Source organism: Pleurodeles waltl, chromosome 4_1 (genome assembly GCF_031143425.1).
Source record: "Pleurodeles waltl isolate 20211129_DDA chromosome 4_1, aPleWal1.hap1.20221129, whole genome shotgun sequence".
NCBI classification, from domain to species: Eukaryota; Metazoa; Chordata; class Amphibia; order Caudata; family Salamandridae; genus Pleurodeles; species Pleurodeles waltl.
The window spans coordinates 134519240-134540847 of NC_090442.1; the positions used below are offsets into that span (position 1 = coordinate 134519240).

At 46.8% G+C, this 21608-nt stretch overlaps 1 protein-coding gene across 7 annotated transcripts in view; it reads right to left on the reverse strand.

The window, feature by feature from the left end:
* The window catches only part of SLC37A3 (solute carrier family 37 member 3), a 141127-nt gene that overhangs the window by 22740 nt on the left and 96779 nt on the right, over nt 1-21608 (reverse strand). For all 7 annotated transcript variants that reach the window (XM_069227890.1, XM_069227887.1, XM_069227888.1 and 4 more), the window contains exons 13-14: nt 6603-6754; nt 4925-4990 (exon numbers count right to left, since the gene is read on the reverse strand). In XM_069227890.1, coding sequence (XP_069083991.1) covers nt 4925-4990; nt 6603-6754 — 218 coding nt within the window. The remainder of the gene's footprint in view (nt 1-4924; nt 4991-6602; nt 6755-21608) is intronic.

Below are 21608 nucleotides of genomic sequence, written 5' to 3' on the forward strand. Positions count from 1 at the left end.
ATGGTTTGTGTTGCCCCTAGGGCTATTGTGTCCTATTGCATCCTATTGTATTCTACAGTGTTTGCACTACTTATCTAACTGTTTACTTACCTGATTTTGGTTTGTGTGTATATTTTGTGTATTTTACTACCTCCTAAGGGAGTATATCCTCTGAGATACTTTTGGCATATTGTCACTAAAATAAAGTACCTTTATTTTTAGTAACTCTGAGTATTGTGTTTCTTATGATATAGTGTTATATGATATAAGTGGTATAGTAGGAGCTTTGCATGTCTCCTAGTTCAGCGTAAGCTGCTCTGCTATAGCTACCTCTATCAGCCTAAGCTGCTAGAACACTACTAATCTACTAATAAAGGGATAACTGGACCTGGCACAAGGTGTAAGTACCAGGCCAGCCTCCTACACTCAGTTGACATTCTTTTGTATAGCATGGCTGTAAATAGGTAGTCGTCTCAATACCTGTACAAGTTCAGCACATGTTCTTGGCCCAGGTCCAAAACTCACTTGTGGCTGGAATGCTCAATCAACTAATCAGGATTTATAGAGTGCAGTTAATCACCCACAAGGGTATCCAGGCGCTGAGAACAAAGCTGCTAAGGGGTTCAGTTGAACAGCCAGTCCTGGAGTCCTTTTCTGAATTCCAGAAGAGAGAATGAGGTCCGAAGGGGAAGGTTGTTCCAGGATTTTGCAGCGAGGTAGGAGAAAGAGCATCCTCCACTGTTGCTTGGGCAGATGCACTGGGAGGGAGGGTGAGGGAAGACAGAGGCAAGCAGAGCTCAGGCTGTTGGAAGTTCGGGCGGTGGCTGATGTATGCTGGTCCCCGATTGTGAAGAAGAGGCAAAACCAGACAACTGTTCTTACGAGCTAAAATGTTTGTCTCAGCATTTGAGCTTATTTTGGTGGAGTGACTAAACAACCACCGCAAGGGGAAAAGAGAATTACTTTACAAGCGAGATGGACTGCCACAAATAAAGTCTGTCAAACAACAATTTCGATGGCAGATCACAAGGACAGCCAATGTACTTCATTGATTGACATTTAAAATTTTGTGAAGATCCACAGATGCTACCCAGTCTTCTAGGATGCCTAGGTGTGCTTCCTGCACACCAGAGATGAAGTTAACCTGATTTTCCTCAGCCCTGATTTGCAGTTGTACAACGCTGGAACTGATTTGGATTCATACAAACTCACATTTTTTTTTAAATATATACCAGCAGCAGATAAATGGCCTTTCAGTTGTTTTGGTTTTTAAAGGATCAAGAAAGACGGTAGGACCTTTATTTTCTTTTTCTATGGATAAGATTTTGCCAACATTATGACGGTAGAATATTTGAGTGCTATTGGTGGGCGTCTTAACAAAAAAAAAGTTTTAGACTCAGAAAATAGTCCATGACTTTGTCCTGAATAGCAATGTGTAACGAGCAAGAATGTGAACTTCCATGAGGTCTATGCACACAGACCAGCCCATGGCTGAAGCTGCAGTGGCTGCCAAGTCTTTGCTCATTTGCCGCCCCTTTAAGACTGCTCACGTTCACTACGAGAGCGCGAACATGGTTATTCCTCTTCTGCATCAAAAGGCAGATATGCTTTAAGTTTGCCTACCATATCCCAATTTTGCAAGCTATAGCTCATCGCGGCATATGCTGCACTGATGTGCCAGAGAGATGGATGGAAGACATAAAAATAAAAAAATACGTTTTCAGCTTCCCACCTTAAGCAAGCAGAGGAGATGCATAAGCTGATCCTTTCTGTTGACCTACTGCTGCTGTGACAACAGCAGACTGCACAGGTTAATTGTCCCTAGCAATGAAGGATTCAACTATGAGTGTCTAACAGCCACTGTTTAAAGCTTTAGGAATAAAAGGCTCACAATAGGAACAGATTGATCAGTTAAAAATTATTCCATGCCGTATGCAGTTTTCACCAGAAAAAAAAGCGAGTTTTGCAAAACGCAGCTGAAAAGGTAGGCTTAGAAGTGGGAAGAAGATCTAAGAACGCCTTGGGTCAAAGCAGCATGAAATTGCTTTGCAGGAGTCAAGGATTCGCCAACTACTTCTTAATTAAGTAAATCTTTATCTGTGTCCACCTTTGCACAAATATTGCTTTCATTGGTCGCGTAGGGCAGGACGGCTGGTCTAGATTTGTATTTGCTTCATGCTCGGTTAAGTGTTCAAAGACTCTTCAGTAGGAGTCAAAACAGGCTCAGACTTTGGCAACGGAACTAAATATTCTCTACCAAGAACGAGGTCTTGTATAGAAACTGACCTGCCTTTAGAGAGCACTTCCACCTTTGTAACGTGAGAGGGACCTATAGGAATCTCCTGTTCTCCAGAAGGCACTGAAGGAAGTAAGGGAGCCCTAAGTAGCTGCTGGAAGCTCTGTTCATAAAGCAGTCAAAGAAAAGAACATGTCCACTGCATCATGATACTTATCAAAATGACAGGCCTATGCACCTCAACATTAAGATAAAAAGACTGGAATGTAGGATGATGTGTCAAGTTTGGATGGGAAGATGAAAGTCTCAGCTACTGTTTTGGTGATGACTCACTAATGGAAAATGCAGGAGTTGGAAATCAAATCTCCTTTACACACACACAAAATTAGGTCATGTTGCAAAGAACAAACCTTAATATTCATTTTCTCCTCAAAAATCAGAAATGTTTATGGACTCGAGGAGCGGGACCGAAGGTTGGGTTAAAACCTTAAGAACTGGATAAGACAACATGTCTGACTTGATTGGTATCCAGGGCAATAGTGTCTAGTACCAACACTGATGTATTACTTTTCTTGGACTCCTCATCCTTTTCATGTTTGCTAATTGAAGAAAGTACTGTCAAAGTACTGGGTTGGGTCCCAGTTTCACTTGCAAAGCCTTGCTCCTAAGCTCCTTGCAGTTGCCTTATGTGGAATAGGTGTAAAATCAGGCATTCTGTGGATTCTCCGGGTCTGTGTAAAAGACCCAGGCAACACTGGCACTGATGAGTCAGTAGCATGTTGTTGCAGGGAAACGGATGCAACACCCAACTCTGGCATTAGACCAATTACTGCACAACATCCTTGGTGGACTTGGCTCTATAGTGGGATGCCAACATTCAATTTGCTGAGGTCCAGGAAAGGAGCACTAATTTGTGGTATCTAACATGCCAGATGTGATGGAAAAGGTAATCCAGTACCATTAAACTTCATGCCTTTCAACTGTATTCTTCTCTCTCAAGCAGCACACACATGCAAGCGCCCACAGTTTTTCCTCGAACAAGGATAGATCAAAGGCCCTGGTACGGGATGGGAGACTGACCAGCACCGAGGAGCTCCTGAGAAACCGACCACTCCCAATACTGAATCCTTCTTACATAAAAGTGACAGCTTCCACCAAGCTATGAGATATGAAGTCCAGGGCCTCTTTTGGGCACCAGTGCCTTCACAGGAGCCTGCTTTTCAGTGACCTTGGAGCAGCAGAATGAAATGAAATGGGGAAGAACCTACAGAAACAGTCTGTGCGTTGGTTAAACCACAGACAGCTGCTTGCTGCAGCAAATGCATTGCTTTAAGCAGCTATGAAAGAGGCAAATGTAAAATATTAGGTACCAGCCACTTCAGAAAGGGGAGATAGCAAAACAATGCATAACAAAGTTCGGTACCCGACCAATGGGTCAGTTATCTCACCAGACTACAAACTGATGACAGAATGGCTGTCTCGGACATGAGGAAATGGTTCCGTTTGGGATGACAAATGAGTAGTGGAGTTCTGTACATCTTCATGGCAGTTGCTTGTGCCCAGTTTCTAATTGCTAATCACTCTCCTTTCTTTTACCATTCTTCTTTCCGTTTGCATGTTTACGTTGCTGTTGCTAGTCATTATAATGATTTGTAACATTTATTGTCTAGCTTCACTTAGTACGGTTTATGATGAAAACAAACAAAATCACTCCAAAACAATAAAATAGGACAGAGGAAGAGCCCTGCTGTATTCTGATAGTCACCAAAAAAAATCCCACTGGGCCCACCTCTTTACCTGGCGACCTCTACGAAAGACGATGAACGATATGAGGGCTGCTGCTTTACTGACATGCAGAACTGGGAAGGAAACAGGAAGGGCTGAGATGTGTTGTGACATAGCAATCTGGAACCTTTATTTTGTAATCCACCTGCTACCTTCTCTTTGCAAGTCCTGTATTGCTGGCACACGGGGACTTATTCTAGGTTAACTCAAGTTCTTTGGTTTATTATTGTGCTGGTTTATCAACAACACGTGGTCATATCAAATTTGGATGACAAATTAAAACAGCTTGGAACAAAAACGATTAAAGAAGCATAAGGAGTTTGCAAGCGAAGCTAAGTCTTAAATACAGCCCAATAGGCAGAATAAAACAGGAAAGAGATGTTATGTGTTGGTTACATGGAGCAGGGCTCATATGCAGAAAATCTTCATAGTGGAGTGAACAGTGCAGTTTTACAGAAACCGTGTTCTTCTAGAGATGCTTTCTGCTTTTGCCCGACAAACCTAAGACACTCAGAAGCCTTTGGCAGGACAGAAAGCAAAATGACAAAGCACCACCAACATCTCTCTCCACTGCTACTTCCACTTATATTTCTTTCTTAACGCTCACATTATATAATAGCGTAGATATCTAAGCGTGCATTATCAGGTCTCATGATAGCTGCCCAACCTTCGAGTCGCTATCCTCATATATGAGAACATGATTACCAAGGTTTTCAAAGACTAATAATGTTAGTACTCAATCCTCTGGTGCTTTATTTCTAGAAGTTCTCCCTTCCTTCTCCTGCGCCTTTGGTCACCATCATTCTTTTGCTCACTTGTTCCCACAGGCAGCCCTCTCATGCCTTCCTTCAACAAACTCCACTCGTTTCAACCTCCATTCACTGGTTATTTTCCTCTAAAATGTAGATGTACAATGCTTCTTACCATAAGAATGAAGAAATAGAAGACCCACATCCAGCCCAGGCTGTTCTGAATCAAAGACACGAGATACTGAAATATCAAAGAGAGACAAATTAGAACAAGACTTCTAAGAGAAACATACAAGCAAAAGGAAGATTGTAAAACAGACAAGATTAGAGACTCCAAACATAGGGACCAATTTAGAGTTTGCAGAGGGGTGAATACGTCCCAATAGTGACGGATATCCTGTCTGCAGGATTACAAGCTCCATAAGCTATAATGGAACTGTAATGAGGCCTAAGGGATCTCCGGCATGTTCGTTATGGAGTAACCGCCTCCGCCAAACTCTACATCTGCCCACAGTCTCAATTTAGTCAGATGTGTACAAAGGTACAAGTTTTCACTGCAAGAGGTCTTTAGGAAAACATTTTTAAAACATATTTTTATTGAAATTTTTAAATATTTAAAAAATATTTTTAAAGGAGTACCAAAATCACATCCCGTCGAGCAACCATCAGAACGACATCAAAGAAGAGGGGCATGTATCAGTCTAATGTTTGACCCCCCACCCCCAAATTACCAACGCCACTAGTTGTGGGGATGAGATCCGCCATCAAGCCCATCACTGCTAAGACCTCGTTTCCTCCCCTGTCCCAGTATTCCCGGATACTTAGGCAGCCTCAAATCGTGTGTACTTCGCTGCTTACAGCCCATGAGCAAACTGACAAAACTTGTTTTAACCTGTAACCATGTTTCATTGTACCCTTGAAATGCTATTGGCAACCAGCGTATATTTGCAGGTTTCTCAATAACAGAAGTTTTATGGTAATATTTTCTGCACTAGTTTAAGCTGCTAAACTGTGAAATAAAAACCTCAACAGATCTATGTATATATAACAGTAAAGGCTGCGACAGTGCATCCCTTCTCAATTGCTTAGCCATTCAAGGGGCAGGAGAGGAGTTCATTCAGCCCTGAAACCTTTTTTGAAATATCACTCTAGGTCAGTGTTCAGACATGTTAGTACAGTCATTGGTTTCTCTCTGGGAATCACTAGTCTGCAGTCAGGTGGCCAAATCTTCATTCTAGTTCAATTCTAGAAAGAAGAAATTAAGTTCGCCAACATAACACTTGTTTGTTTAAAGACCGAGCGTGATCCTATGCAGTTTTGGACCCAAACTGTGGGCCTTCCATCTATCACAAACTTTCCCTGGTAACTCCCTTCCACCAAGCATTTGGGCTCTGCCCAGCTCTTCAGAGTTTCAAAAGTGGCATTTAAATTTCATCAAATGCAATCAGAAGGACATGAATGAGTACTGATCTCTACTCAGACTGATGCGATGTGTACATTTCACACCTTTATAGTTAAGTGAACTAGACTGCATATGTCGTACATGTACGCCCGGCTTTGCTAGAAATAATCACACAACCGGTGCAATTAATACCATAGCTGTTTTTTTTTTTTTAAATGTATGTAAACTACCTTTCTTTTCCTGTTCTATGTACTATCAGTGTTGCTTTTATAAAATGTTTGAGACAAATTTCATTGTTCCTAAACAATTCAATATATTTCATAAATGGATGAATTTGCCAGCATGGAAATAGAATTTATAAAGTGCCACACTGCTAGGAAGAGAGCTTCTAGGTGCTACCTGCTCAATTAAAATGCTATTTGCACATTATTTCTGATTCCACTGGACTCACCTGTCCCACAGCAGCTCCAATGCTGCCAGTGCCATCCACAATGCCGGTGACAGTGGCCAGCGCCTCGCTGCTTCCTTTGATCGCCTCCTGGTGCCCGAGGTCAGCAGATATTGCGGAGCTGATCATGTTGGATGGGCCACCAATGAAGAACCCTGGTGAGAGAAACATCTGGATGAGGAATGCAACGCTAGCAGCAGAAAGTATATGGACCATCAAGAAAAAAGAAGCAGAAAGGGGATTTGCCTGTGGATTCCTTAAACGGTGTGCTATAACCTTATTTTTTTTTCAGCCTCATTTCACCACTCATCACGCCATGGGACAAGTCGAGGTCGGTAGCATCGAAAGTGCAGTTCAGCGGTGCATGTCTATTACCAGTAAACTTGGAGGGAAGGTAGTTTACTAGCTCTTCCTGTGTAAAGTTAGCAAAGTCAATCCTATATTTCCCCAAGAACTGGGTTAGATGTGTGGGTGAGAGTGAGCAGAAAACCATGTGCAAAGTGAATGGTACCTATGAATGACACAGTTTGAGTGTCAGCAGAAAGTGCACAACATTGCGGATGCCCTGCAGCCTGCCTTCATCCTGCTTTGAATGTGGCAATCTGCATATTCTTTGATCCAGAAGGAGTGTTCCCCAAATCTCAAACAGAAAAGAGTCTCCCCCTGCCAAGCCAGTTTCTCTAGCTATAATTTACACTGCCCCTCCCCTCTTTCATGTGGTGACCTGGGAATAAGACAATAACCATAGAAGCCTGGCTGAGGAAGTCACTGCCCAATAAAACATATTAGTAATTGGAAACGGTCTTTGTACCTGCGGCCCAAAGCCTGGGATATATAAGGAAGCACCCGACCTAAATTTATAACGGTTTCAGAATGTAAATGATTTGACATTTCGGATGTTCTCAATCTTTTCCACACTGCTGCAGAGGAGACATGTATGGTAGGTTTATGCGGGAGAGACGGAAAAGCGCAAGCAGAGGTCCCCAACCAGTTGATTCGTAGTACATTGTCCATGGACTGTGGGTACCTGAAGGCGAAGTCTGGGGAATAGCGAAAAGCTTTTCGCCTGGCTTGCCCCAGTACAGGACCTGCATGTCAAGTTCCCACTCCTGGACTTGTTGATGTGTTGTTCTGAGAAGGTCCTCTAGATCTATGTCCACCCGCGGAAGGTACTCTGCATGAAGCAAATCTGGTGGAGGAGCAGAAAATGCCCGATTGTGTGAGCTAGTAGGTAGAGGGAGTGAGCGCCCCCCCTTGTTTGAAGGTAGTACATGGTGGTTGTTGTCCACCCCGACTAGGGCTATTTTGCCTTGGATGAGTGGAAGGTAAGCTTTCAGAGCAAGGCGTATTGCCAGGTACATGAAGTAGTGGTGGGCCTCATGCTATGGGGCCCCAACACCCTGCAGTGTGGTCCGATTGAGAGGAGTTCCCCAATCAGCTGAAGAGGCGTCTATAGTAATGGTGACTTGAGGAATGGGCCATAGAAAGGCTTGCCTTGCAGTATGCTGTTGCTGTTACACCACAGCAGAAAGTAATGGATGCTGACCTTTACAAACACGAGATCTTCCATCTGAACCTCCACCTGCGACGATTCTGCTAAAAGGCACTTTTGCAACGTGGGCAAATGTGTAGCCGGGGTAAAGTGGCGATGTACAATGCCATCATGCCCAGTAGGAGCACTACCATTCTCACTGTGCGGTGACGGTCTGGCTGAAAAAGAGGTACAAGGCGGCCAAAGGCTGCGACCCATATAAGCTCGGGTAGGCTTTCCCAGTAACCAAGCTCAAACCAGTCCTTATTTGGAGAGGTTGTATTTGGGATTTATGGTGAACCCACGGCTGTGGAGAAGAGACTGCGGTTTTGTGTACTCCAGGCACTGCTGCCTATTTGCACTCTTGATCAGCTAGTCGTCGCGATAAGGAGAGGGGGCACTCACATCTTCCCCTACGTTGGCAGCAATCACTGCCAGGCACTTGGTGCAGACCCTTGGGGGCAGTGGTGACACCGAGGGGAAGTACTTTGAACTGATATTGCCAGCTACCACAGAGCACAGGTAGCGCCGGTGAGGGGGATGGATGGGCATGTGGAAGTTGGCATCCATGAGGTCTAATAGCACCATGCAGACACTTTGTTCAGAGTAATGACATCATGCTGTGTCACCGTATGAAAATATTCTGAGAGAATGTTTATGTTGAGGGGGCTGAGGCCCAGAATGGATCTGAGGGAGCCTTCCTCTACCCGCCTACTGGTCGACACCCCCAAGAAAAAAAAAGAAAAAAAAAAAAAAAGAAAACAAACCACGGAAAAAAATAAAATGGACAATTCCAGACCCAACCACTAGATGGCAGCATAGAGTAAATCATGGGAACCCAGAAAAGATTCATGCTGCTACGTGGACTCACGTTGCCAGAAGGGAATTGGCAGGACAAGCATTGGTTAAGCCACTAGGTCTCACCTTTTTAACCGAATGGCTTTGCCAACGTCTTTTTGATGCTGCTGTGCAGAACAAAAAAAAACAAAAAAATAAAATAAAAGGCCCAAGGACGGGCCTATGTCATTGTGTAGGCATGTGCATGCATGCTGACAAACGGAATGTTGAGGCCATCTTTTTCTATTTTTATTTACCAGTACAAGATGGCTGGGCCCACTTCCATTGGCAAGAAATCATTTTACTTCCATGAAAGAGCATTTGATGCGCGGATCGGCCAGCAGCAAATTGCAGCTGCCGGACTAGCTAAAAACCTTAAACTTAAATACGTTTTAAATGCCCAGGAGGAGTGGGGTAGCAACATAGGAGCAAGAGAGAAATATGGGCGAGAGGAAAGCAACAGGGAGTGGGCATCGAGTGAACATGCAATAAAGGTGCTTGAGGCAGGAGAAGAAAATAATTAAAAAAGAAAAGCCAGGCTGGGGGGGGGGGGGGCGATGGGTTAAAGCAGTGGTTCCCAAACTTTTTCGATCCCCGGCTCCTTTGACCTATTGGCCACGGCTCCCCATTATGTTACTTTTTTTTGGCAGGTGGGGGAACGTAATCCCAGCCTGTACTTGTACCTACACTATTTACAGTTTGTCTTCTTTATTCTCTCCTTCAGGTTGCTGAAAGCAATTTATTGGAAACTATTTTTGTTCTTTGGTCATAGGGATATTATTAATGGTACTTTGGCGCCCTCCGCTGCTCACAATAATTAATGCAGGGGGTTTTGTTTCCAATACCACGATGAAAAGCTGCTGATTCAAAGCACCTCCGAGTGGTTTCCAGACTGTGTGCGGCGCCCCTGGCTAGTTTTGAGGGCGCACCAGGGAGCCGCGGCGCACAGTTTGGGAACCACTGGGTTAAAGCAATAGGTGAACTTGGGAGCGGAATGAGGGAGCAACACGAATGCGCATGGGGAAGGCAGCATGTTTGGGGAGAAGAAGCACACTGAGAAAAAGGAAGAAAACATGAACACTCACAAAGTGATAAAAAGAAAGAAAAAAATTGTTTACTAAATTATGGCAATAGAAGGATAAAAGTCGGCCAAGCGAAAGGATGGTATAGAGGCTACGCTCGAGAGAAGGGACAAGCACAAGCCGAGAAATGCAAACCATTGAATAAGAAGCAAACACGACAGTAAACAATAAAGCCAACCAATGCTAAACAACAAGCAGACTAAACCCGCTTTGTTTTTTTTTTTTTTTTTTTTTTTTTAAAAGGTCCACAAATGGTCTTTTGTAACCAGGAGAGACCCAAAAATGACAAAATAATAAAGTAATACTGCCACAAGATATGCTGCAACGAGCCGCAGAGTTTGCTTTTTCTTGCAACGTAACTTAGTCAACTTTGCTGCATAATGTGGTCTTTCCCGCTGCATAATTCCAGGGTCCCTAGTTATGCCTTGATGTGTAATCCACCTCTCAGTCCCCTTGTAGGATTCCCAAACAAAACTTTTGGAAGGAGCTGACCAGACAACTGCCTGGGTATTTTATGTGAACCAATTTATACTGCTGGTGGGCCTTTACTGTGTTATACACCTGACAAATTCTCCCAGTCCTTTAAGGAAAGGAGTTTGCGGTACCAAAAAAAACCAAGACTGCCTCATTTTAGTGCACTGAGTCCACTCCTACACAATACATCTGATGGCAGGGACTGAGGACCATCTCCCCTAGTCTGTGTTGGAGCCCTCAGAACAGTCAGTCCTAAACTACCGGAAAGTGCTTCGGTGCCAGAACAGTAGCGCCTTGGATGCAATACCAATGTCAGTTACCAACAGATCATCATCACAAGCTCGGTCACTTAACAGCATCTTCAGAACATATCATGCTAGGTTGGTATTCAAGAGTTGTTGTTTTTTAAAGACATTTTTATTGGGGTATTTTTGTAGCGTGGACCAGCAGGGGAGCAATTTTCATGAGTTTTGGTTGAATGCGCAGGCTGGACTTGCATGACGGGCATTTATAAACCTTATAACCTTACATTGCTTATGCAAGAGCTATTGGCTTTGCCAATGTGTTTTAGCCATATTGTAAACCAGCACGGCCAAAAGAGTGGAATGGAGAACAGAAGTGTGTCGAAGAGTGAAGTAGAGTTTTGTGGAGTGGCATAGAGTGTAGTGTATTAGAGTGGCATAGATTAGAAACGTGTAGAGTGGCAAGCAGTGTAGTAAAATAGAGTTGGCTGGTGTACAGTGGTGAAGAGTATAGAGGTGTAGAGTGCAGCGGCATCAAATTCATGCAGAGTGGAGTGGCCTAGGGCACAGTGGAGTAGAGTAGTGTGGCGTAGAGTGGTGCAGAGTAGAATATAGTGCCATAGAGTAAAGTGGCATAGAGTGCTGCCGAGTGCAGTTGCATACAGTGTAGCGTTGCAGAATAGTGTCAAGAGTACAGTGGGGTAGAGTGGCACAGAGCCCATTGGAGTTGAGTAGTGGTGCAGAGTGGTATAGTGCAGTTGGGTAGAGTGCAGTGACATAGGGGAAGAGTGGACTGGGGTAGCGTGCATTTGCTGAGAGTGTTCAAGAGTGAAGCGGCGTAGAGTGCGGCGACAGAATTCAGTGGTGTACATGTCAGCGTCACAGAATGCAGTGGCACGGATTAGAGTAGTACATAGTAGAGTGAGGTGGAGAGGCACAGAGAGGACTGATGGTGTAGAGTGGAGTGATGCAGGGCACAGTGTCAGAGTGGAATGATGCAGAGTGCAGTGGTTTAGAGCGGAGTGATGTAGAGTAGAGTGGTGTAGAGCGCATTGGCACGTAGTGCAGTAGTGCACAGTAGGGAAGCGCAGAGTTTAGTTGCGAGTGTGGTGTTGAGGCGGAGAGTCTTAAAGTGCAGTGCAGCAGAGTGGTGTAGAGAGTATTGGCATAGAGTACAGAAGTGCAGGAAGGTGCCTTTTTTTGACATGGTCACCCCCACTTTTTTGACACGGGTACTGATGTTTATCAAATGATGTGCACAAAGTCCTGGCTAACCTGGCCCACGGTGCCTGTGTTCCTTCCCCAAAACAAGACACTGGGTCACTTGACCTTTAGCACCTCTGTAAGTCCCTATTAAAGAGGGTCCCTAAGAGCTGCAGCATAACTTGTGCCACTCTAAGAGACCCAGCACCAAACTCACGCAGACTGCTATTGCAAGCTGCGTGACCAGGTGCTCCAAAAAGTGAAAACACGACATGGAACACACTTGTGTGCCAGGTCCACTAACACTGCTGTAGTATTTGTAAGTCACCCCTACAGCAGGCCTTCTAGCCTTAAGGTACGGTGTACTATATTATAGGTGAGGGCATATATGCTTGAGCAAATGCCCCTACTATATCGTTGTCGATTCTAAGACACAGTAAGTGATTAGGGCAGCCATTCTAAATGCATGTGGTGTACACTGGTCAATACAAGTTCCGCAGCTACATAACGGCTTCACTGAAACTAGGGATGCTTGCTATCAAACATCTCGTATTAATTAACCCTCACTGGTTTCATTGAGTGATGCACCCTGAGGACACCTTAGAGATGCACCCGGGGGGCACCTTAGAGATGCCTGTGGAAGTCCACTAACTGCTGGTGGGCTAACTGACTAGTTCTAGCCAGCCTGCCACCAACAGACAAGATCTGACCACCAAGGGTAAGGGCCTTCGCTCATTGGAGGTCAGGAACAAAGCCTGCTCTGGCACCTGGACAAGCGGGAAAATTAGCTATGCAGGAGGCATGTTGCACTTGCAGGCTTGACACACCCCATAGGTGACCAGCCTAAAGCAAACACAGCCTTGAGAATTCCGCCATCTTGTGTGTAGTGGAATTAGGAATTCTGGGACAGGGTGATGCCCACTCCCCAAAGGAAGTGATCTTAAGGGTAAGGAGCACATTGGCTACTACCCTTCACCCCCCTTAACACCCCTATAGGAGTGGACAAGAATCCTACCAACCTGAGGAGCACAACTGACTTGGCGCAAACCCTGCAAGCTTGCCTGCTGAATCTGACTCTTGTGGAGCAATTGACCAGTCCTGCTCCTGCTGGCTCCAAGAACCCAGGAGAGCTGACAGCGCTTCACCTATTGCCAAGAAGAACTCCCTTGGAGCATAGGAGCTGCTTATCTGCATCAGCAGGCACCGCATGTAACACCCGGTACTCTGCCCCACTGCCCATTGGGCCCTCTGAGCGATAAATGTGCCAACAGAAGACTGTTTGGAGCCCAGGAGGTCAGCCCGCCACTTCACCGAAGTCCAGAGATGCGGACTCCGGAGGTCCCCTGCACCTATTCCTGGGGTACTGGGCCCCTTAAAGCAACCAAGGCTTGCTGGTGATTCAATCTAGACTCCAACAGCACCAAAGCAGACAGAATGTTTAGGGATGTCAGGATCCACAAGGTTATTCAGGAGAGTGGCCCCCACTGCCCCGTTTCCCCTCTTCCTTCACCAGTTCACCAAGACACAGAGCACGTCCCTGACCCTCCCAACCCAACGCGTCAAAGCACCTCTGCACCCAAGCACCAAAACCCAAGCTTGAGGGAGTCGACGGTGCCCATGGAGTCCTGAGACCCTCTGGTGCTGAGCTGATCCCTGTGTTCGGCCAGACTGGATTTCCAGTCACCACCTCCAGCCTCTTTCTGCAGGCCCCCCTCTTCAACTGCGAGTAACTCCAGCACCAGACCAGACACCAAAAGACATCTCTGCACCAGAGCCCCACATCCCGAGGGGAAGTGGACTAATGGTGCCCCCACATGCCCGAGGGCCTCAAGGGTCGAACCTCCCTGTGTGTTCCCCCAGACTGACCTTCCAGTCTCAGCCTGCAGCAACTTCCAGACCGGACAGTTTCCCACTGAAGTGACTGGGTGTAGGAAGTTGGCTCTGTATGCACTATTTCAAAGTAAGGAATAGTATGCACAGAGTCCAAGGGTTCCCCTTAGAGGTAAGATAGTGGCAAAAGAGATAATACTAATGCTCTATTTTGTGGTAGTGTGGTCGAGTAGTAGGCTTATCAAAGGAGTAGTGTTCAGCATTTGTTGTACATACACACAGGCAATAAATGAGGAACACACAGTCAGAGACACATCCAAGCCAATAGGTTTGGTTATAGAAAAATATATTTTCTTAGTTTATTTTAAGAACCACAGGTTCAATTTTTACATGTAATATCTCATTTGAAAGGTATTGCAGGTAAGTACTTTAGGAACTTTGAATCATTACATTAGCATGTATACTTTTTACATAAAACACAATAAGCTGTTTTAAAAGTGGACACAGTGCAATTTTCACAGTTCCTGGGGAGGTAAGTTTTTGTTAGTTTTTGTCAGGTAAGTAAATCACTTACAAGTCTCAGGTTTGGGTCCAAGGTAGCCCACCGTTGGGGGTTCAGAGCAACCCCAAAGTTACCACACCAGCAGCTCAGGGCCGGTCAGGTGCAGAGGTCAAAGAGGTGCCCAAAACGCATAGGCTTCAATGGAGAGAAGGGGGTGCCCCGGTTCCGGTCTGCCAGCAGGTAAGTACCCGCGTCTTCGGAGGGCAGACCAGGGGGGTTTTGTAGGGCACCGGGGGGAACACAAGTCCACACAAAAAGTACACCCTCAGCGGCACTGGGGCGGCCGGGTGCAGTGTAGAAACAAGCGTCAGGTTTTCAATGGTTTCTTATGAGAGATCAAGGGATCTCTTCAGCGTTGCAGGCAGGCAAGGGGGGGGGCTCCTCGGGGTAGCCACCACCTGGGCAAGGGAGAGGGCCTCCTGGGGGTCACTCCTGCACAGGAGTTCCGTTTCTTTAGGTGCTGGGGGCTGCGGGTGCAGGGTCTTTTCCAGCCGTCGGGAAATGGAGTTTTAGGCAGTCGCGGTCAGGGGGAGCCTCGGGATTCCCTCTGCAGGCGTCGCTGTGGGGGCTCAGGGGGGACAACTTTGGTTACTCACGGACTCGGAGTCGCCGGAGGGTCCTCCTTGAGGTGTTGGTTCTCCACCAGTCGAGTCGGGGTCGCCGGGTGCAGTGTTGCAAGTCTCACGCTTCTTGCGGGGAGTTGCAGGGGTTTTTAAATCTGCTCCTTGAAACAAAGTCGCAGTTCTTTTGGAGCAGTGCCGCTGTCCTCGGGAGTTTCTTGGTCTCTTGGAAGCAGGGCAGTCCTCTGAGGATTCAGAGGTCGCTGGTCCTGGAGAAAGCGTCGCTGGAGCAGGGTTCTTTAGAGGGCAGGAGACAGGCCGGGAGGACTGGGGCCAAAGCAGTTGGTGTCTTCTTTCTTCTTCTGCAGGGGTTTTCAGCTCAGCAGTCTTCTTCTTCGGTAAGTTGCAGGAATCTAAATTCTTAGGTTCAGGGGAGCCCTTAAATACTAAATTTAAGGGCGTGTTTAGGTCTGGGGGGTTAGTAGCCAATGGCTACTAGCCCTGAGGGTGGGTACACCCTCTTTGTGCCTCCTCCCAAGGGGAGGGGGTCACATCCCTAATCCTATTGGGGAATCCTCCATCTGCAAGATGGAGGATTTCTAAAAGTTAGAGTCACTTCAGCTCAGGACACCTTAGGGGCTGTCCTGACTGGCCAGTGACTCCTCCTTGTTATTCTCATTATTTTCTCCGGCCTTGCCGCCAAAAGTGGGGGCCGTGGCCGGAGGGGGCTAGCTGGAGTGTCCTGCGGTGCTGGCACAAAGGGGTGAGCCTTTGAGGCTCACCGCCAGGTGTGGCAGCTCCTGCCTGGGGGAGGTGTTAGCATCTCCACCCAGTGCAGGCTTTGTTACTGGCCTCAGAGTGACAAAGGCACTCTCCCCATGGGGCCAGCAACATGTCTCGGTTGTGGCAGGCTGCTGGAACTAGTCAGCCTACACAGATAGTCGGTTAAGGTTTCAGGGGGCACCTCTAAGGTGCCCTCTGGGGTGTATTTCACAATAAAATGTCCACTGGCATCAGTGTGCATTTATTGTGCTGAGAAGTTTGATACCAAACATCCCGGTTTTCAGTGTAGCCATTATGGTGCTGTGGAGTTCGTGTAAAACAGACTCCCAGACCATATACTCTTATGGCTACCCTGCACTTACAATGTCTAAGGTATTGCTTAGACACTGTAGGGGCACAGTGCTCATGCACTGGTGCCCTCACCTATGGTATAGTGCACCCTGCCTTAGGGCTGTAAGGCCTGCTAGAGGGGTGACTTATCTATACCTGCATAGTCAGTGAGAGGCTGGCATGGCACCCTGAGGGGAGTGCCATGTCGACTTACTCGTTTTGTTCTCACCAGCACACACAAGCTGGCAAGCAGGGTGTCTGTGCTGAGTGAGGGGTCTCCAGGGTGGCATAAGATATGCTGCAGCCCTTAGAGACCTTCCTTGGCATCAGGGCCCTTGGTACCAGGGGTACCATTTACAAGGGACTTATCTGGATGCCAGGGTGTGCCAATTGTGGATACAAAAGTACAGGTTTAGGGAAAGAACACTGGTGCTGGGGCCTGGTTAGCAGGCCTTAGCATACTTCCAATTCAAAACATAGCATCAGAAGAGGCAAAAAGTCAGGGGGTAACTATGCCAAGGAGGCATTTCCTTACACACACCCCCCCCCCCCCCCAAACGAAAGAGGATGAGACTAACATTTCCCAAGAGAGTCTTCATTTTCTAAGTGGAAGAACCTGGAAAGGCCATCTGCATTGGCATGGGCAGTCCCAGGTCTGTGTTCCACTATAAAGTCCATTCCCTGTAGGGAGATGGACCACCTCAACAGTTTGGGATTTTCACCTTTCATTTGCATCAGCCATCTGAGAGGTCTGTGGTCAGTCTGAACTAGGAAGTGAGTCCCAAAGAGGTATGGTCTCAACTTCTTCAGGGACCAAACCACAGCAAAGGCCTCCCTCTCAATGGCACTCCAACGCCGCTCCCTGGGGAGTAGCCTCCTGCTAATGAAAGGAACAGGCTGGTCAAGGCCATCATCATTTGTTTGGGACAAAACTGCCCCTATCCCATGCTCAGAGGCATCAGTCTGCACAATGAATTGCTTGGAGTAATCTGGAGCTTTTAGAACTGGTGCTGTGCACATAGCTTGCTTCAGGGTGTCAAAGGCCTGTTGGCATTCTACAGTCCAGTTTACTTTCTTGGGCATTTTCTTGGAGGTGAGTTCTGTGAGGGCTGTCACAATGGATCCATATCCCTTCACAAACCTCCTAAAGCACCCAGTCAAGCCAAGGAATGCCCTGACTTGAGTCTGGGTTTTTGGAGCTGCCCAGTCCAGAATAGTCTGGATCTTAGGCTGGAGTGGCTGAACTTGGCCTCCACCTACAAGGTGTCCCAAGTAAACCACAGTTCCCTGCCCTATCTGGCATTTGAATGCCTTGATAGAGAGGCCTGCAGATTGCAGGGCCTTCAAAACCTTCTTCAGGTGGACCAGGTGATCCTGCCAGGTGGAGCTGAAGACAGCATTATCATCAAGATAAGCTGCACTAAAGGATTCCAACCCAGCAAGGACTTGATTCACCAACCTTTGGAAGGTGGCAGGGGCATTCTTTAAACCAAAGGGCATAACAGTGAACTGATAATGCCCATCAGGTGTGGAGAATGTTGTCTTTTCTTTTGCTCCAGGGGCCATTTTGATTTGCCAGTACCCTGCTGTTAAGTCAAAGGTACTTAAGAATTTGGCAGCCCCTAATTTGTCTATTAGCTCATCAGCTCTAGGAATGGGATGAGCATCTGTCTTGGTGACAGAGTTGAGACCTCTGTAGTCCACACAAAACCTCATCTCTCTCTTTCCTTCTTTGGTGTGAGGTTTGGGGACTAAGACCACTGGGCTAGCCCAGGGGCTGTCAGAGTACTCAATTACTCCCAATTCCAGCATCTTGTGGACTTCCACCTTGATGCTTTCCTTAACTTGGTCAGACTGTCTAAATATTTTGTTTTTGACAGGCATGCTGTCTCCTGTGTCCACATCATGGGTACACAGGTGTGTCTGACCAGGGGTTAGGGAAAAGAGTTCAGCAAACTGCTGCAGGACCTTCCTACAGTCAGACTGCTGTTGGCTAGAGAGGGTGTCTGAGTAGATCACTCCATCCACTGAGCCATCTTTAGGGTCTGATGAGAGGAGATCAGGGAGAGGTTCACTGTCAGCTTCCTGGTCCTCATCTGTCACCATCAACAGATTTACATCAGCCCTGTCATGGAAGAGCTTAAGGCGGTTCACATGGATCACCCTCTTGGGGCTCCTGCTTGTGCCCAGGTCCACCAGGTAGGTGACCCGACTCTTCCTCTCTAGTACTGGGTAAGGGCCACTCCATTTGTCCTGAAGTGCCCTGGGAGCCACAAGCTCCAGAACCCAGACTTTCTGCCCTGGTTGAAATTCAACCAGTGCAGCCTTTTGGTCATACCACAACTTCTGGAGTTGTTGGCTGGCCTCAAGGTTTTTACTTGCCTTTTCCATGTACTCTGCCATCCTTGAGCGAAGGCCAAGTACATAGTCCACTATGTCTTGTTTAGGCTCATGAAGAGGTCTCTCCCAGCCTTCTTTAACAAGAGCAAGTGGTCCCCTTACAGGGTGACCAAACAGAAGTTCAAAGGGTGAGAATCCTACTCCCTTCTGAGGCACCTCTCTGTAAGCGAAAAGCAGACATGGCAGGAGGACATCCCATCTCCTTTTGAGTTTTTCTGGGAGCCCCATGATCATGCCCTTTAATGTCTTGTTGAATCTCTCAACAAGGCCATTAGTTTGTGGATGATATGGTGTAGTGAATTTATAAGTCACCCCACACTCATTCCACATGTGTTTTAGGTATGCTGACATGAAGTTGGTACCTCTGTCAGACACCACCTCCTTAGGGAAGCACACTCTGGTAAAGATACCAATGAGGGCCTTGGCTACTGCAGGGGCAGTAGTCGACCTAAGGGGAATAGCTTCAGGATACCTAGTAGCAGGATCCACTACTACTAGGATGTACATATTTCCTGAGGCTGTGGGAGGTTCCAGTGGACCCACTATGTCAACACCCACTCTTTCAAAGGGGACCCCCACAAGTGGAATGAGGGGGCCTTTGGATGCCCACCTGTCTTACCACTGGCTTGACAGGTGGGGCAGGAGAGGCAAAACTCCTTAACCTTCTGGGACATATTGGGCCAGTAGAAGTGGTTGACTAACCTCTCCCACGTCTTGGTTTGTCCCAAATGCCCAGCAAGGGGAATATCATGGGCTAAGGTCAGAATAAACTCTCTGAAACTCTGAGGCACTACCACTCTCCTAGTGGCACCAGGTTTGGGATCTCTTGCCTCAGTGTACAGGAGTCCATCTTCCCAATAGACCCTATGTGTCCCATTTTTCTTGCCTTTGGACTCTTCAGCAGCTTGCTGCCTAAGGCCTTCAAGAGAGGGACAGGTTTCTTGTCCCTTACACAACTCTTCCCTTGAGGGTCCCCATGGGCCCAAGAGCTCAACCTGATAAGGTTCCAGCTCCATAGGCTCAGTTCCCTCAGAGGGCAGAACTTCTTCCTGAGAAGAGAGGTTCTCTTTCTTGTTGTGTTGCAGCTGGTTTCCCAGCTGACTTTCCTTTTCTCTTGGTAGGCTGGGCCTTTCTTCGAGACTCCAGCTCTACTTTTTCACCCTGTGCCTTGCACTGTGCCCTTGTCTTGACACACACCAGTTCAGGGATACCCAGCATGGCTGCATGGGTTTTCAGTTCTACCTCAGCCCATGCTGAGGACTCCAGGTCATTTCCAAGCAAACAGTCTACTGGGATATTTGAGGAGACCACCACCTGTTTCAGGCCATTGACCCCTCCCCACTCTAAAGTTACCATAGCCATGGGATGTACTTTAGTCTGATTGTCAGCGTTGGTGACTGGATAAGTTGGTCCAGCCAGGTATTGGCCAGGGGAAACCAGTTTCTCTGTCACCATAGTGACACTGGCACCTGTATCCCTCAGGCCCTCTACACTTGTCCCATTAATTAAGAGCTGCTGCCTGTATTTTTGCATGTTAGGGGGCCAGGCAGCCAGTGTGGCTAAATCCACCCCACCCTCAGAGACTAATGTAGCTTCAGTGTGACACCTGATTTGCTCTGGGCACACTGTTGATCCCACTTGGAGACTGGCCATTCCAGTTTTAGCTGGATTGGAGTTAGAAGTGGTATCTTTCTTGGGACAGGCCTTGTCTCCAGTTTGGTGTCCAGACTGACTACAGCTACGACACCAGGCCTTTTTGGGATCAAAGTTTTTACCCTTGTACCCAGAATTGTTTTGTGAAGAGGCTCTGGGCCCACCCTCCTGTGCAGGTTTTTGGGGGCCTGTAGAAGACTCTTTACTATTTTTGTTTTTGGCTGTCTCACCACCCTTCCCCTGGGGAGGTTTTGTGACCCCTTTCTTTTGGTCACCCCCTGTGGAAGTTTTGGACACCCTAGTCTTGACCCAATGGTCCGCCTTCTTTCCCAATTCTTGGGGAGAAATTGGTCCTAGGTCTACCAGATGCTGATGCAATTTGTCATTGAAACAATTACTTAACAGGTGTTCTTTCACAAATAAATTGTACAGCCCATCATAATCACTTACACCACTGCCTTGAATCCAACCATCTAGTGTTTTTACTGAGTAGTCTACAAAGTCAACCCAGGTCTGGCTCGAGGATTTTTGAGCCCCCCTGAATCTAATCCTATACTCCTCAGTGGAGAATCCAAAGCCCTCAATCAGGGTACCCTTCATGAGGTCATAAGATTCTGCATCTTTTCCAGAGAGTGTGAGGAGTCTATCCCTACACTTTCCTGTGAACATTTCCCAAAGGAGAGCAACCCAGTGAGATTTGTTCACTTTTCTGGTTACACAAGCCCTCTCAAAAGCTGTGAACCATTTGGTGATGTCATCACCATCTTCATATTTAGTTACAATCCCTTTAGGGATTTTCATCATGTCAGGAGAATCTCTGACCCTATTTATGTTGCTGCCACCATTGATGGGTCCTAGGCCCATCTCTTGTCTTTCCCTTTCTATGGCTAGGATCTGTCTTTCCAAAGCGAATCTTTTGGCCATCCTGGCTAACTGGATGTCCTCTTCACTGGAGTTATCCTCAGTGATTTCAGAGAGGTTGGTCCCTCCTGTGAGGGAGCCAGCATCTCTGACTATTATGCTTGGAGTCAGGGCTTGAGAGGCCCTGTCCTCCCTAGATAGGACTGGTAGGGGGGAATCATCCTCCAATTCACCATCCTCATCTTCTGTGTTGCCATCCTCAGAGGGGTTGGCCTTTTCAAACTCTGCCAACAGCTCCTGGAGCTGTAGTTTGGAAGGTCTGGGGCCCATTGCTATTTTCTTTATTTTACAGAGTGACCTTAGCTCCCTCATCTTAAGATGGAGGTAAGGTGTGGTGTCGAGTTCCACCACATTCACATCTGTAGTAGACATTATGCTTCTAAAAGTTGGAATACTTTTTAAGAAACTAAAACTAGTTCTAGGATCTAATTCAAACTTTTAAACTCTAAAAGGAATGCTAACAGGGACTAACACAAGGCCCTAGCAGGACTTTAAAGAATTTAGAAAAATTTCAAATTGCAAAAATCAATTTCTAATGACAATTTTTGGAATTTGTCGTGTGATCAGGTATTGGCTGAGTAGTCCAGCAAATGCAAAGTCT